Raw genomic sequence first — 17,485 nt, 5'->3', positions numbered from 1 at the left:
AGCTATCCCATAATGCCCATTGTGACTGCTCTGCACATTCACGTTCTGCTGTTATGTAGCCACACAAACAAGAAACAGCCCCTCCCCTCAAGCCCCAGGAAATTTTGAATATTAATTTCCTGTGTAGCCAGCATGGAGAGAGCTTTGTAGCTGAACTTGTCATGGTGACTGCAAGGCCCAATCGCGCTCCAGCATGGAGTCGACCAGAGATCTTAGACCTCATCGGTCTGTGGGGCAAAGAGTCAGTTATGACTCAGCTCAGAGTCAGCAAAAGAAACATGGACATATACAGGAAGATATTCCAGGGCATGTTGGAGAAGGGGCACAACAGGGACGTGCAGCAGTGCCGCATGAAGATCAAAGAGCTATGGCAGGCATATCAGAAAGTTAGGGAAGCTAACAGGCGTTCTGGCTCCTCGCGCAAAACATGCCGCTTCTACAAGGGGCTGCATGCAATTTTTGTCGGTGACCCCGCCACAGTGCCGCCACACAGCATCAATACCTCCGCTGGATCTCAGTCCAGGGAGAATGATGAGGACTCTGTGGACGAGAGGAGGAGGAGAGCAGGGTGCAGGAGAGCGGGGTGTCCATTCTCCTAGACAGCCAGGACCTATTCCTGACCCCAGAGCAGTCTAGCAACACACAGGACAGCATTAATGATCGTGATCCTGAAGAAGGCACATCTGGTGAGTTTTTTCTTCTCTTCTTCTTAGCGGTTATGTCACTGATCCAATTTCTAAAATGGCCTTTTTATTTGGAGGGAAAGGTATTTCTGGGTGTTAGCAGACTTGACTGGAGGGTTACTGCACATAAATAATCTGTTCCGGGAGAGGTATGCTCAGAGAATTATATGTTGATATCTCCAGGAAATTCTCATGCAGGTAATCTGTTACCTTTTGCACAAGGTTTCTGGGGAGGGCAGCCTTGTCTGCCACGGTAGGCTGTTTTTCCATGCCACGCCGCAATTAAATGAGCCAGTATCATGGCAGAACACAGCATAGTGGCATATGGGCCAGGCCTGTGGTCCGATACTTGCAGCAACTCTTCCCTTTCCTCTTGCGTTACCCTCAGGAGACTGATATCGTTCATGGTCACCTAGAGAAGATGGTGCATGTTTAAAGTACCTGAGCTATACAGTCCATACTCTTTACTCCTCTAGTCTCCTTTCTATGGGCATAGTGGGTCAGTTCAATAATTGTCCAAAGGTATTTGACGATACAATTCACCCATGGTATCCTCTGATCAACTCTGCCCACCTCCTCCCAAACTGTTACTCTGAATGTAACCGGGGAGCCCAGTGATCCCTCTCATACATTAATTTTGGACTGTGGTTTTTACTGCTAATTAAGCCTCTCTATAACAGATGAAAGGGCCCCTGGCTTACCATCTCTGTTAACGGCAGTCCGACCCGCCCCTTCTGAGATGTTCAAAATGGAATGTGGGTCTTGCTTAGCCTTGTGCACACAAAAGGGAGTACTTTTTACATTGTAGCAGTTGCTCCTGTTCTTTAGGTCTGTTGCCAATGGCAACATGGTGCTTTTATTGTCTTTCTGTAGACGCCTTGGCCTTGGCCCACTCTGCCCCCACCAGCACTGCTGCAGAAAGACTTTCCCAGATCAGAAAGGAAAAAAAAAATCACAGGATGACATGTTTGGAGAGCTCATGAACGCCTCCGTGGCTGCAGAGACAGAGCTCCAAGCGTGGAGGATGTCCTTGTCCCAGAAACCGGACATGGAGCATAGAAGATCTGCGCAGGAGCACAGCACGCAGCAGGAGATTCTGCAAATAATGAGGTATCAGTTGGACATGCTCAGGCATCTTGTGGAGCTCCAGGAAGAGCAGCAGCAGGACGGAGTCCTTCCGCAGCCCCTCCAGAACACTCCTACACCTAATGCTTTGCTGCCCTCACCCACCCCCAAGTGGTCTCGGAGGAGACTGGGCAGGCTGCGGTACGTGGTGCACTCCACCACTGTGGAGGTGAGTAGAAGGATGCGGCAGCCCCGTTAAGAACTGAACTGCAAGCAACCACACTTGCTTACACAGTGTCACTTTAAACTGTGAATTAACACCCCTTCCTCCCTTCCCCCACGAATGTTCATAAATAAAACTTTGCAGCTTTACAGAACATGCGTCTTTATTAATTCATAGCTTGGCTGGAGAGAGAAGTGGAGGGTGCTGACATTGATGGTGGGGGGGATGGAAAGAAAGGCACAAAACATACAGAAAACATTACTGCAGGTTATTGCAGAACCGGTTTTTCAATGCTTCCCGAAGGCGAAGCGCTCTGCGGTTGGCTCTGAGTGTATTGCTGCCATCTGGCTGCTCAAAATTTGCAGCCAGCCTTTCTGCCTCCACAGCCCAACCCTGGGGAACTTTTCCCCCTTCGTTTCACACACACTATGAAGAACACAGCATGCAGTTATAACTGATGGGATTTTTTTCCCCACTCATGTCTAGCCTAGAAAGGTGACATCTCCATCTGGCCTTTAAATGCCCAAACGCATATTCCACCACCATTCTGCAAGTGCTGAGCCTGTTATTAAAACACTCCTTGTCTCTGTCGACGTGCCCGGTGTGGGGCTTCATTAGCCAAGGGAGCAAGGGGTAGGCAGAATCTCCCAGGATCACTATTGGCATTTCCACATCCCTGATGGTAATTTTTCGGTCTGGGAAGGAAGTGCGCGCCTGCATGTTTGTGAACACACCCGAGTTCCTAAATATGCACGCGTCATGCACCTTTCCAGACCACCCCAAATTGATCTCAGTGAAACAACCCCTGTGATCCACAAGGGCCTGCAACACCATTGAAAAGTACCCCGTGCGGTTTATATATTCTGTTGCAAGGTGGTCAGGCGCTAAGATAGGGATATGCGTGCTATCAATAGCCCTCCCCCCCCAGTTTGGGAACCTCATCGCGGCAAATCAGTCCAGTATGTCTTGCACGTTTCCCAGTGTCACTACCCTTCATAGCAGAAGTCTATTGATGGCCCTGCACACTTGCATCACAGCAGCCTCCCACTGTAGATTTACCGACTCCAAATTGATTCCCAACTGACCAGTAAGAGTCGGGGGTTGCCAGCTTCCACACAGCGATAGCCACTCGCTTCTCCACTGTCAGAGCTGATCTCAAGTGAGTATTCAAGCGCTTCAGGGCCAAGGACAGCTCCGCACAAAGTTCAAGGAAAGTGGCCTTTCGGTTACGAAAGTTCTGCAGTCACTGGTCATCATCCCACAACTTCATAACGATGCTGTCCCACCAGTCTATGCTTGTTTCCTGGGACCAGAACCGGCGCTCCACCAACTGCAGATGATACGTGACAGCCTGCAGCAATCGGGAATTGTTTCGCTCTCTGGCTTGTAGCGGGGCAGCCTAGGTGACATCGCTGTTTTCTGTGCTTCGGGTCCTCTCTCACCTTTGAAAATACTCTAGGATAAGCTGCGAGGTATTTGTGATGCTCACAATGATGGAGCCCACTCAACTCTGCACTATGTCTCTGCAGCAATGGCGAGCATGCGGTATAAACGGTGCGAAAACACGTTTCCTGTTTGTTTGGGGCAAGAAGGGAGGAAGGAGCATAGCATCATGGGACGATGAAAATCTTCCCAACAGCCTCTGCAGCTAATTGCGCTGTGGGATAGCCACCCACAGTGCACTGCTTTGAATGTCGACCGAACCGTGGCGAGTGCGGATGCAGGAGCCCGGCACAAGGAGTGTGGTGTGAACACGCTCCTGTGACTTCTAAAAAAATCGGCAGATGAAAGTCTATTTAAAGTAAATCGACTTCACTCTGCAGTGTAGACATACCCTAGGTAAGAGCTAACACACCTGGAATAACTAGGCAGGACAGTGACCTGAAGGATAGAATTTTCCCAACATTCAAACAGGTTTCTTTTCTTTAGTTCATCCATTTATTCCTGCTGTTCGTGATATCTAAATCATTCTTCCTTCTGTGTGCTATTTACACCCTTCAAACATTTTCTCCTCATCCACCTTTACATCAACACACATGCTTAACCTATACTAGAACACATATTGTTCTTTTATATTTCCTCAAAAGTTAATTCCTCCAGCTCCTTAATCACTTTGTTGCTTTTCTTTGAACTCTCTCCACCATCTTTCTGTCACTGAAGTGCCTAGAACAAAACCCACCCACCTCAACAGGTGAAAAACTAGTTGGGACAGGCAGTAATTGGGCCAGCCCCAGTAGAAAGGGGGAGAAGAGCAATCACTGGAGTCACGGAGTGGCCCCTCCACCTCCAGAGGCTTTAATCACTTACTGGCCAGCTGGGGAGGAAGGGAGCTGATTGGTCCCTGGCTCGCGGCTCATAAAATTTAACCCCTCCCCCTGGACACATAGAGCCTTTTGGGGGGGGGGGGGGGGCTCTATTTCAGCAGCCCTCCCTCTCCCCCATAACTGTAGTTTCTGAGCTGTGTTTTGCAGAAGCTGCAAGTCTGATCAATCACCTTTTTGGGGTCAAGAAGGAATTTTTCTTTCCATTAGGGCCATATTGGCATAGGCCTGATGGGTTTGTCACCTGCTTTGCAGCATCCAGGAGGCACAATAAGGTTAAACAGGAAGAACATTTCATAATCTGTGGTAATACTTGGTATGAATGTTAGTTTGTCACAACCTGTGACTGGATTCCAGTGCAATGAAAAGGAATGGCTCCCACAAGTAAAAGATCTGGGATTTTGCTGATGGGCTTTGAGCTCATGGGATGTGGGGGTCGACGACGAAGTCCCTACCTATAAGTACCCTGTCCCCCTACCCGGGGTAGACTAAGGAGAGTCTACCCTGGGTTATAGGTTATATGGTAGAACCCCTGTAACCCCCACACTAGTACCTTTTAAAATACCCAGTATGAGAAAGTGTGGTTGATAGGACACATAGCATGGCTACCCATATTATATTTAATAAAGTTGCAGCCTGCCAGTTAAAATAAATTCCTGCATCTGTATTCATTCACAACCATGGTCAGATCAAATTAATGCAGCATTCTAGATTAGATTTCATTGAAGATTTAAATAGAGGGTTACTGCCTCTTTGACGCTATATCTATGCCTATTCTGGCTACTGCAAGCTCATACATCCTCTGCTACATATAGTGATCCTCAATCTCTTTTTAACATAACTGCCTTTCAAGTTTCTATCTCCAAGCATATCAGGCTTTTTCCTTGATGTATTGCATTTTTCCAGGTTGAATCTAAGCTTTTTTTCTACCTATGGGCCCTAATGTGCCATCAGTATTTAAACAAAACTATTCATTTATTTCAACAGATAGTTTGGTTTAAAGACTGGTGGTGAGATACAGCCTTACATTCCTAGCCTGTCTAGATCCCTATGTAGTGTATGTCTTTCCTCACTGGAGTTTGCAACATTTCCCAAATATTATCTACACATTACAGTGCTATATGACCTCTTTTTCAAGCCATTAATGAATACAGTGATGATCCTAACACTGACACCTATGGCGCACCACTACAAATATCCCATCAGTTTGATATATTATAAATTATCATAATTTACAGTGATTTGTCAACAATAGTTGGAGCAATTGAAAGCAAAGGGGATCAATGAAATAGAAACATTAGCTGTTTTCCAATAAGAAAATGTGTCTTGTTAATTTATGATTAATCTATATTGATTTTTCCATTATCTCACGATCAGAGTTTATCCTCAAAAGATGTATTACTGAATATTTTAGTATTTGCTATTAACTTTAGAAATGGGTTTACCTTTACTCACAATAATTTTAATTTACTGGAAGTACTGACATCCCTATTATTCGATCCTCATCTGTCACCTGAGGTTGGTATAATGTTTAGCATAAAGAAATCCCAATGGTAAAGGCACCTTATACCAGTATACTCATGGTATTCAATCCTCCAATAAGTAGTTTTAATCTATAATGAAGTTCTGCTTCTTATCTGAATCAAACCAGAAAGACTGAAATACTGACTTAAGGTCTCTTGCTACAACTGTACATTCTGGTTTTAAAACTAGTTAGCATACATGTAGATCTTTGCTATAGGTGTTGGTAAATTGCTCAGCAGTAAAAAAAAAACTGCATAAATCACTGAATTAGTTTTCTTTTTTAAATAAAGAAAAATGCTTACTTTGTAGGTACTTCCAATTCAATCTTCCCCATGTTTTTGAACATAGAGGTAATTTCATCACAATTCATGAGAAATCTATAGTAAAAGAAGAAGAATATTAGGGAGGTCACTCAAAGGTCTAAGTCAGACTGACAATTTACAAATGTTACATTAATTAGTGCAGTCCTATAGGGGCTGAAGTAATGTGAAGAAACAGAGGTCAGTTCAGTTTTCCAGTTCCATTTCTCCAATTTTAGCTAAGAAAATTATCAACAACTCGTACACTGATGACTGCTCTCTTACGGTAGAATTGGCTGCTCATTTACCTTTACACAAACATTATGGAGTATAAACTGATTTCCCAGCATTTCTTCACCACTTCTGCATCTATTTGGTGAGTTTCTATATCAATGCCCAATGTTGTTTGTTCCACAAATAATCCTTAGGGTAGTAAAAATATAAATTATATTCTTCAACAACAGTCCTTAGGAACACTCAGAGGCCAAGTATTTAACCTTTCTTTATTTCTGGCTTACATCAAAATGAAGCCTCTGTTTCCAACCCCCAACAAATCAAGACTGACAAATTAATTCAAGAAAAAAAAATCTCAAAGTCCTTTTATATTTAATTTTTTGGCTAGTCTCAGAGCTCTCAAAATCTGATTCCTGTCATTCAGCAATAAGTAGGGCTAGCAGAACTGTAAATTAAGATTTCTGACTTTTTTGGATAGAGAGAAAAAGAGAGAGAGACAGTAGCATCCAAATAAAGATTCTACTGTCAGGATTATGGCTCTAAAGCTGAACCAGTTTTAAGCTGAACCTAAGTGTTATTCATTTAATTTCTGTTAAAAAGTTCATGATCAGGGCCCCTGAGATTTCATCTAGAGCAGTCCTCGTGGGAGCCCAACCATTCACTGGGGACAGAAGAGTGGACATTTAATTGAAAAAAAATTACTTCATACGATGTATTTACGACTTCATTATTATTTATGCTTTATACATGGTGAAAGTTCGCTAAAAGCTTCTGAAATGCAAACACGTGTGTTTATAGAACAGTCGTTAATTTCATAGGCTTTTAATATATCGATTTCATGTGTATCTTCCTATTTTCTTATCTGAGAAGAATGCTTTAAAGTGCTGCTACTGGACATTTTTTCGTATTTAGTGTATCAGACACACATACATATTACTCAAGACAAGTCCATTTCTTCTATTTCTGATTACCTTAATTCATAATAAACTTATAAAATAACAAAAGTATCAGTTCACTGCTTTAGATGCATAGATACCATTGTGTCAGCTTTTACCTTCTACTGTAACTCAGGCTTCAATAATTTACCTTAGAGATGTTCTTTCCTTCAAAGTATCCACTCTTGAGAGCTCACCCTCAACTGTCAACTTCAAGTTATGAATAACCTCAAATTAAAAAGTGCAATTTTAATTTCTATTACATAAACATCAGATACATGAACAGATCTTATATCGGGGATAACAGTCTCCATTTCTGGACAATCAGCAGCACAAGACACCTCACTTGCATTTAAACATTAAGAAAAAATAAATAATTTTATTCTGAACCAGAACTTTGAGCAAGCAACTTAAATTAAGCCCACCTAACCTAAACAGGCACCTGATAAAAATTTTGAATGGAGAAGTCTGTGTAGATACAAAGCCCTAGCCGCAAGAATACAAAAAATATTATTTGAGTTATACTACTGACCTACAAATCAGGAAAAAAAATGGATGGACAATGTTGGGAGATTAGAGGCAAAAAAAGTCTAAAAATAATGGGGAACTTAAATGAAACACATACAAACTCCAAGGCCATAATGAGAAATGGTTAAAGAAGCAAGTTCAGAAGTCTGAAAAAATATATACGTTTTACTGTAATTAGCTCAATCTTCAAATTTTAAGAAACAGGAAGACAGATCACAGTAACAGCCTCAAACTTTCAGCCAGAAAAGTAAATTTAAACGAAACAGTTTGGCTAATCCATTCAAAAAAAAATTTTTTTTTTTTTTTTTTTTTACAGTGGATGAATTTAACTACCTGATTCAAATCACCAGAAGTTCTTAATGAAGATGTAATTTTTAACTCTTTTGCTAGCCTTATGGCTCCATTCAAGTTGTTTCTCTTCTCTTCAATATACTGCTTGGCCTTTATGATTCTGGCTACATAATTATCTGTGTTCTTCACTAATTCTGCATGCAACTTCCTTTTCCTACATTAGAAACAACATGAAAGATTGTTTTTCAGAACTGAGTAAGTCCTGAGCCAAGTGCTGGAACAGAACAGACTGAACTAAAGCTGTAAACATAACTGTGTCACAATCCTGCCATAAATAAAGTGGATACTTTCACACTGGAGCTGGATTTTCCTGGCATGGCAATAATCAGTAGAATGCACTAAAAGCCAGATGTTATGTTGAGTGAATTAACATGAACTACAGTAAAATCACTAAAGAGTAATTTGCCTAGCAGGGGCAATCTCTGGAGAAAAGCATTTAAACAAAAAAGGAAGACTTATGCAGTAACTGGTTCTTCAAGACGTGTCCCTTCCCCACCAAAGGGTGCTCCATTCTAGATGCATTTTCATCCCTGCGCCTCAGATCAGAAATTGTAGGAAGCAGTACCTGTTCAGCCTGCACATGCAGTCTCCCCATCTCATGCCCTACCTCAGGGCTATACAGCACCATGCGGACGAAATGCCCTCGGTTCTTTCTCTACCACAAAGCTCACTGTTAAGTGCTCCGAAGCGGGGGGGGGGGGGGGGGGGGGGGGTGGTGGTGGTGTGTGTGTGTGTGTGTGTGGTGGTGGTGGTGTCACACATCTCGAAGAACCACAGTTACTGCACAAAGTGAGTAATCTTTCTTCTCCATGTAGCGTCCCTATGGGTGCTCCACTCTAAGTGACTCTGCAGCAGTACGCCTAATGGAGAGATGGGTCTTTGGAGTCAAATCTAGTGTCGAGGATAAGACAGAGGAGCCAAATATTGCATCAGACACAGAGTCGTGTGTGACTGTTTGGTAAATGTATGAGCAGATGTCCAAGTCACTGTGCTTTGCATGCTTCTGTGACTGGAACATTCTTGAGGAAGGTTATGGAAGTGGAAAGATCTCGTGGAGTGAGTGATCTCTAGAAGGAGGTTGAAAGTCGTGAGTGAGATATCAACAGGTAATGTAGTTCGATATTCATCTAGAGCAGTGGTTCTCAACCTTTCCAGACTACTGTACTTCTTTCAGGAGTCTGAAGCCCGAGCACTGCTGTCTGGGGCTGAAGCATGTGGCTTAGCTTTGTGGGGCCCCAGGTAATTGCCCTGCTTGCCACTCCCTAATGCCAGCCCTGAACTTGTGACTCCCCTAAATTCATCCTGTAGCCCCACAAGAGGGTTGCATGACCTGCAGGTTGAAAAACACTGATCTAGATGAGTTAATGTACCCCCTGGAAGATCTCTATGTACTTCCAGGGGTACATGTACGCCTGCTTGAGAACCACTTATCCAGAGAGTCTTTGTTCAGAGATTGACGATTGTTTAGATCTGTCTGCAAAGGAGAGAAATAGTCTAGGAGATTTTCTAAAAGGTTTATTCTTATTCAAATAGAAAGCTAGTGCTTTCCTGACAGTGTATGTAACATCACCTCTCTTTTGTCCCAGTGCAGTTTGGGAAAGAAAGCTGGGCAGTGGATAAACTGATTTATGTGGAAGTTTGAAGATATTTTCAATAGGAATTTGGGGTTATAATATGATCTTTTTTCAAAGACAAAGTTACAAGGGGATGTATGCCATTAGGGCCCCTATCTTTCCCACTCTCCAAGCAGAGGTAATGGCCATTAGGCATGTGGTTTTCACAGAGAGGTGTAGAAGAGAGCAGGTAGCCATGGGTTCAAAGGGAGGCTTTGTAAGGAACTTGAGGACAAGGCTGAGGTCCTATGCCAGAGTAGGGTATCTGATTTGTGGGAAGAGATTACCCATATCCTTGTGAAACCTTCTTGTAGGATGAGCGAAAACAGAATAACCGTCTGTCTTATGATGGAAGGTGGTGATGGCTGCAACATGCACGTTTAGGGAGTTTAGAGATAATCCTGACATTTTTAGTTCTAGGATGTAATCTAGCACAAGTGATAGTAGAGAGGATATAGGAATAATGGGTCTTGAGTTACACCAGAGCTGGAATCTCCTCCACTTTTAAATATACTTGTGATGAGTAGTTTGTTTCCTATTATGTACGGTACCGCCTTTAATTCCTTGGAGCAGGTCATTTCTGAGATTTGAAACTACAGAGGAGCCACACCTTGAGTTGGAGAACCTGTAGATTGGGATGACTGATCTGGTCAGCTTCCTGAGAGAGATGCTGAGGTGAGGGGTGGAGAGTGATCGGTGAGCAAATGGCCAGTTGAGTAAGGTATAGAAACGATGTCTGTCTGGCCACGGGGCAACTATAGAAATAATGCAGACTCTTTCTTATCTTGAGCAGAACCTTTGATATTAGAGGAATTGGAGGAAAAGCACAGAGGAGACCTGTGTTTCAATGTAGGAGAAAGACATCTCCAAGAAAGTGATGACCCTGATCTGCCCTGGAGCAGAACTGACAATATTTCTTGTTTCTGGCTTTGGCAAATAAATCTACCTTTGGGACTCCCCAATGTAGAAATAGGCTGTGGAGAATACAGGGGTCTATTTCCCATTCACAAGCTTGGGAACAGCTTCCGCTGAGTGTCCACTATAGTGTTCTGTATGCCCAGGAGGTAGGCTGCTGAGATGTTGATGTGGTGGTGAATGCACCAATGTCAGAGTTTCACTGCCTCAGCACAAATGGAAAGTGATACTGCTCCTCCCTGTTGATTAATATAAAATATACATGAGATGTTGTTTGTCATAATCTCTATATGCTTGCCTCTGATCAGCGGTAAGAAATGTGAACAGGCATTCCTGACTGCTCTAAGCTCTAGTAAGCTGATATGCAGTGCGGATTCGAAAGGAAACCATTTGCCATGAATAGTGTGGATGTCCAGGTAGGCTCCCCATCGCAGTGGAAATGTGTCTGTTGTCAATATTAACATTGGGAGCGGCTGAGTGAAGAGAAGCCCTGTGCAAACATTGTGAGGCTCTTTCCACCAGTTGAGGGAGTTTCTGACTGTCAAGGGTATTGACAGAAGTTTGTTTAATCTGTGTCTTCTTGATGAGTAAACCATTCCAAAGGCACCCTTGAAGGCAGCACACATGAGTCTTGCATGACTTATTACAAATGTGCCCGCTGCCATGTGTCCCAGTAGTTGAAACCATTTTCTGGCCAAGGTTGGAAGGCTGGTCTGGACTGTCAAAATTAAGTTGGCTAAGGTGTTGAACCTGTGCGAAGAGAGGAAGGTTTTGGTCTCTAGGTAGGCCTCTATGAATTTTAGATGTTGTACTGGAGTTCAAGTGGATTTTTAGACATTTAGGTGGTGTCCCAGCTATAGATATAGGTCCATAGTCTTTGGGTAGCTGCTCTCAAGGCATCGAACGGATGTGTTTTGAGAAGGCAATCATCTAGATACAGAAATATCACCATAGTTTTTCTTGTTTGCGAAGGTGTGCCACTACCACAGAAAGGACCTTTGAAAACACTGTGAGTGCAAACGATTGACTCTGAGTCAAGACCACTTTCAATACAAGATATTCCCATACAGTCTATCTTAGAAACCTCCTGTGGGATAGGTGGATTGTGATATGAAAGCAAGCATCTTGTAGGTCAGGAGCTGAGAACCAGTCCCCCTGGTCCAGAGATGGGATTACTGTTGCCAAAGTAGCCATTCTTGAAGCTTTGTATCTTTTATAAATCTGTTGAATGACCTTAGACCCAGAATGGGTCTCCAACTGCTATTCTTTTTCAGTATTTGGAAAAGAAGCCCTTTCCTCTAAGTTGAGTGGGAACTGGTTCTATAGCACCTAAGTTTAGAAGATAGTTTGTTCTCTGACGTAAAAGGTACTTGTGAGAAGGGTCCACAAAGACGGACGGGGAGGCAAGTGAGCAGGAGGAAGGGAGGGAAAGTGGATTCAATATCCTATGGAGATGATCTGCAATACCCACTTGACTGTGTTTATATAATCCCAGTTTTGACAAAAAAGATTGTTGCAGCAAATAAAAGTGGGGGTGATAACTTGGGGCCTCAACCAACACATCAAAAATCAACATCATGTTTAGATGTAGATGGTTGTGATGTTGATGACTGTGCGTCAGCTGGTCTCCGCTTTTGTAGTTGGCTTTTGTAGTTGGCTTTTCCATTAGGGTTCACAATACCTCTGGGGAGGAGGAAATGGAGTATCTCTGTGCCATCTGGGATTTATTACATTTTTTTTTTTGTGGCTGTAGAGACTTTTAGTGTGTTGAGAGATTCATCAGTTTTTTCTGCAAATAACTTGTATCCTTCAAATGGAAGGTCCTCCACAGTAGACTAGACCTCCCATGGAAACTTGGAAAGGTAAAGCGAGGAAGCTCTAGGCATGACCACTGAAGCTGAGATGGAGTGTGAAGCTGAGGCATCTAGAGAGGCCTGCAACAATGTCCTCATGATAAACTGACCCTCAGTAATTAGTGCCTGAAACTCTTCCCTTTGATCAGCTTGGAAATGTTCAATGATGTTTAAATTTAGAACAACAAATATTAGGGCTGTTAAACTATTAAAAAAATTAATTGCAATTAATCACAAGATTAAAAAAATAATTGCAATTAATTGCAGTTTTAATCACACTGTTAAACAATAACTGAATACCATTTATTTAAATATTTGAATGTTGGGGGGGAAGTGTGTGTGTGTGTGTGTTCAGTGCACTGTCTCTTTAAGCAGAGCACTCACCAGCCTGAATGCTTGTTCAGATAGCAGCAACCACTGGCAGCTCCCTGACTCAGAGGCAGCATGACAAACAAGCTCTCTGTCCCCTGACTCCAGCTCCCTGGATGAGGGGGAATAGGGACAACCTGACATCAGCCCCAGTCCCACTCTTGGTCTCGAGCAGCTCGGCCAGGGGCAGCTCCAAGGCGGGGAGATTAGGGGAAGCAGGGGCGAGAGAGGTGGTGCCCCGCTGAGCCTGGCGTTCAAGGCCAGCCTTGATCCTGGGCCAGCAGCAGCAATACAGAGGACTCTCCCTGTTCCCAGACCCAAGCTCAGCAGCAACTGGGTACACAGGTGGGATGAGGGGGACACCCTGACATCAGCCCAGGATGCAGGCTCCTAGTCTGCAGCAGCTTGGCCAAGGGAGCTCCAAAAGGGACGGGGGGAGGCAGGAGCAAATGTGGAGCAGGGCAGTGGGAGGAGGGGCACCCTGATGTGTGATTAATGCATTAAAAAGCACGTTAATTTGTTTTGAGTTAATTGCATGTGTTAGCTTTGATTAATTGACAGCCCTAATTAATATGGTTGTATTTTGCCGTAAGGGCTTGGTAATTAGCAATCCTAAATTGTAGGGTTGCTGATTAATACGATTTTCGTCCAAATAAATGCAGTCATTTCCAGTCCTTGTCATAGGCTGTTGATTTAGTGTGGTGCTTGGCTAATGTTTGGCAAATTTATTTAGAGAGTGTTGACTAAAAGGGAATTCGGGGATTGGTGGGAAAAGAAAAAAAAAAGTCCAGGTCCTTAGGAAGGAACAAAAATCCTTTTGTCCACTCTCTTGCACATGGGAAGTATTGTGACTGGTGTCTGCCATATAGTTTTTGCTGGTCCAGCAAGACCTCATTGATAAGGAACACGTGAGCTGATGATGAAATATGTAGAATTATAAGCAGTTTATGTTGTGACTCCTTCACTTCAAGTAGAATTTGTAGAGAATCTGCAACTCTCTTCATGCAATCTTGAAACTGTTTGAAGTTGTCTGCCAGGGTTGGTGGGGGAGACATGACAGCTTCATCAGGAGAGGATGAACAGATGTTGGTTGTTGGAGTAAACTTTGTCTAGTCTCGCTTCTTATTCTTCAAACATCTCCTCTTATGGATCAGGAGATTGGACAGGGCAGCTGAAGGAGATTGCCTTCCCATATCCTGATGAATGACACTAGGGGCACTTGAGAATTGGTGCCTATCAGCTGCTTATGGGTCCCTATACGGCCACTGAAGTGGTGAAAAGGGCATGGGTGGGGGAATGCAAAAGGTTTCCAAACCAACTGGGTGGGATGCAGCTCTCGTGGCAGTAAACTGGTTTCTGGGTGGCTTGTTCCTTGATACTGGAATGGGGGAGCCTTCCACAGAGATCGAAGATAAATCATCATCATCCTCTTCATTGTCGCTTGACAGAGGTGGAGCAGTTATGGATGTTGCATGAGATTCCCTAAGTACCCCCCCCACACACACACACGTCAGGGGACCGAGATGTGGCAGGTACCAAGATTGTCAGTGCTGAGTAGGGGTGAGTCAAACATCCCCAAGACCAGTAAGTCTTTAGAAAAAGGAAATTCCTGTGGCACTGGAATAACGGTCGGTACTGTTGAGACAAACTGAGCGAGAATAGCTGATATAGAAGGAGCAGATGGTACCAGGAATCTTCTGCACTCTGATGAATGGCCAGTAGGTGTCATTCTGCTCTTCTGCAGGGCCGAAATACTTGATACCAAGACCTATGAGGACTCCATTGGTGACACCTTAGAGGACCAGGTTCACTCTTTACCACTCCTTTCCCCCCTGACGGTATCCATCTTCCTGAGCCTGTGCCCTTTGGATCTTTAGGCTTACTGGTGATACTGGTACCTGAGGAGACTGCTACCTCATAGGTACCCAGTCGTAGATTGATCAGTACCAATGTGGTCTATTTTCTTGAGGATAGTTTCTTTGTGGTAGGTTTTCTACCCAGGGGAGTTGTAGCCTTCTTTTTGAAGCTTTTTGAGAGGAATCCAAAAATTTCCTCCTCAAAGATGCTGGAGAACGTTGAGCTGAAGAAGTTCATGGAATCAACTTCATCGTGAACCAATGCATTTTGGGGAGGGGTGCAGGGCCAGGGTCAGAGGCTAGTCTGAGAGAATTTTCCATCATCAGAAGTCTTAGTTTTAGTTCATGGTTCTTCCCACTCCTTGATTTTATAGTTTCAGGCAGAAAGTGCACTTTTGGAGGCATGTGTGACTCTCTGAGGCAGCAAATGAAGCGGGAATGTCCACTGTTGACTGGAATTGCTCCTTGGCAGGAGAAGCAATGTCTAAACCTGGGTGAGCTGGCCATACATTTTCTGGGATTCACTTCCCCAGAGGGAAGAGACAAGGAAGAACTTACTAAAGACAAGGAGTTATCTATTCTAACAATAAAATAAAGGGCATTTTTTTTTTTTTTTTTTTTTTTTTTAAAGAAAAGAGTAAAAGAAAGGGAGTATTAACTAATGGAAACTCTATGAACTAACACTATTAACTCAAAATAGAAAGTAAGATATAAATGACGAATTCTCAAATTGGACACTGCTGAGGCTCAGTCTCAGGCCAAAACATGGCTGAGAAGGAACTGAGGGAGGCTCACCCACACAGCACTATATGGCCAAGGCCGTGTACGACACAGGGAGAGAGCATGTTCAGGACAAATGCTACCTAAAGTCTCCGATCAGGGATGTGAATACACCTAGAGTGGAGCACCCATAGGGACACTACTCAAAGAACTACTTTTGTTACTGGAAGTAAGTTTAATTTTCTTTGCCATTCTTGAGAGCATGCACAGAAGTATCTCCTTTTCAGCCCTTGGATATTCCCACACACTTCAACTGAGGATTAAGAAAGTTGCATCTTAGGTTTCACTCTTAAGAGAACATGTCCCATTCTACTCTTCCAAAGAGTTCCCTAGCAAGAACAGGAAAGTTCCAATTTGAGAGGCCCTATGAAAAACAAAATTACTGAGGGTAAAAAACTCAAGGCCATCTTTTTTTCCTCTATTTTCAAAGTTATTTGCTCTCAGTTTGAAAACTTGCAGTATGTCAAGTTTTGCTGTTTTGGTTGTTTGTAAATAGCAACAATATGAATCTCTCAAATTTCTGAGTTTCTCAGAAAAGTAATGACAAAATACAAATACAGATTCAAAACATGCACAGAAATGTGTTTTATGTAATGTTCATGGTTGGACAGATTAGTAAATTAAGATATTATGAAATATTATCCTAGGAAGTACTAAAACTACATTAAAAACACTAATATTTCTAGTTAACCGACTTATTTCTTTGAATGTAATACAACTCTGATAGTGACAACTTTACCTTGACTGAAGAGAAGTAATAAGATTATCAAACTTTTTATCCATAATTTCTGCAATCCTGTCTTCTTCCTGCTTCCCTTTGGATTCTAAATATCCCAGCATCTATTTCATTTTTAAAAGATAACTAAATCAGTAAATGAATCAATTAATTCATCCTATGTATGCAAAATAATAAGCCACATTTAATTTATATATGTCAGAGGCAACAATCAGAACCACACAAATATTTCAGAGGCAGAGTGACAACAAAGAAAATTGCAGGATAAACAAATGTACAAGAACTGAAGATTTTGGTCAGGTCTATGCAGCTTTTGTTCTGGTACAACTATTTCAATGAGGAATGTGATCTTTTCCCCCCCAAAATAGGCACATCATCAGTACAACTCCCATAACATGGATGCAGAGTTATAACAGCTTAAGGTACATTAACACCAGTATAAAGCAACTATACTGATGAAACTGCACCTACAGTAGGGGGATTGTACGGCTTTAACAATAATTAGTATAGTTAAAAATGGCACCATTTTTGTGTTGTTGACATGCCCATAGGGAAATAAAAATGAGGACCAGAGGCACACCAATGTAGGAAACAGTACTCGAAAATAGCTGGTATGCACCTACATGCTATAAAATCACCTCTTTGAAGCTACTGTTTTGTTCTCTGGAATTTCAGTTATTTTTTTAATAAAGCTAATCTCTAGCTGTTATGGCTGCAAAGAAAACCTCAATACCATAAACCAAATGTAACTTGCAGAGAGCCTAGAATAATAGCAATGAACTGTGAACTCTGTTATTTGCTATTCAGTCATTCTTTGCTCTTCTAAAGTTCACACAAACACACAGTTTTTATACTTCAGTCCCCTGGATGTTAACTGATCCCCCTATCAACCAGGGGCTTCAACCTAATCAGAGAGTGACGTCTCTTCAAATTCTCCCCACTTCTGCAGGCTTTACGAAACATTTTAATTATTTATAGTACCATAGCACATAGGGGCCCTAGTCATGGACCAGGATCCCATTGTGATAGGCACTGTAGAAATACAGGGCTCATGCTACCTACATCAAACTTATCAATCTAAGCTTGCAGTCATTTTCAAACCACTGATCCATAGTATACAAGTATAAGACAACCTAACTGCCTCAGGATCAGTATGATAATAATATATTTAATAAACAGATTTTGAAAGATTAAGTCTTA

General features: G+C 42.7%; 1 protein-coding gene across 1 annotated transcript in view; it reads right to left on the bottom strand.

Moving 5' to 3' along the window:
• The window catches only part of RNF17 (ring finger protein 17), a 231,571-nt gene that overhangs the window by 178,526 nt on the left and 35,560 nt on the right, over positions 1-17,485 (bottom strand). The window contains exons 9-12 of the mRNA XM_067562728.1: positions 16,289-16,389; positions 8,146-8,317; positions 7,436-7,512; positions 6,119-6,193 (exon numbers count right to left, since the gene is read on the bottom strand). Of these exons, the coding sequence (XP_067418829.1) occupies positions 6,119-6,193; positions 7,436-7,512; positions 8,146-8,317; positions 16,289-16,389 (425 nt within the window). The remainder of the gene's footprint in view (positions 1-6,118; positions 6,194-7,435; positions 7,513-8,145; positions 8,318-16,288; positions 16,390-17,485) is intronic.

This window comes from Emydura macquarii, unplaced genomic scaffold (assembly GCF_026122565.2).
Source record: "Emydura macquarii macquarii isolate MOO-44397 ecotype Brisbane River unplaced genomic scaffold, CSIRO-AGI_Emac_v2 contig_2473, whole genome shotgun sequence".
Classification (NCBI taxonomy): Eukaryota; Metazoa; Chordata; order Testudines; family Chelidae; genus Emydura; species Emydura macquarii.
This window is presented reverse-complemented; position numbering and strand designations above follow the sequence as displayed.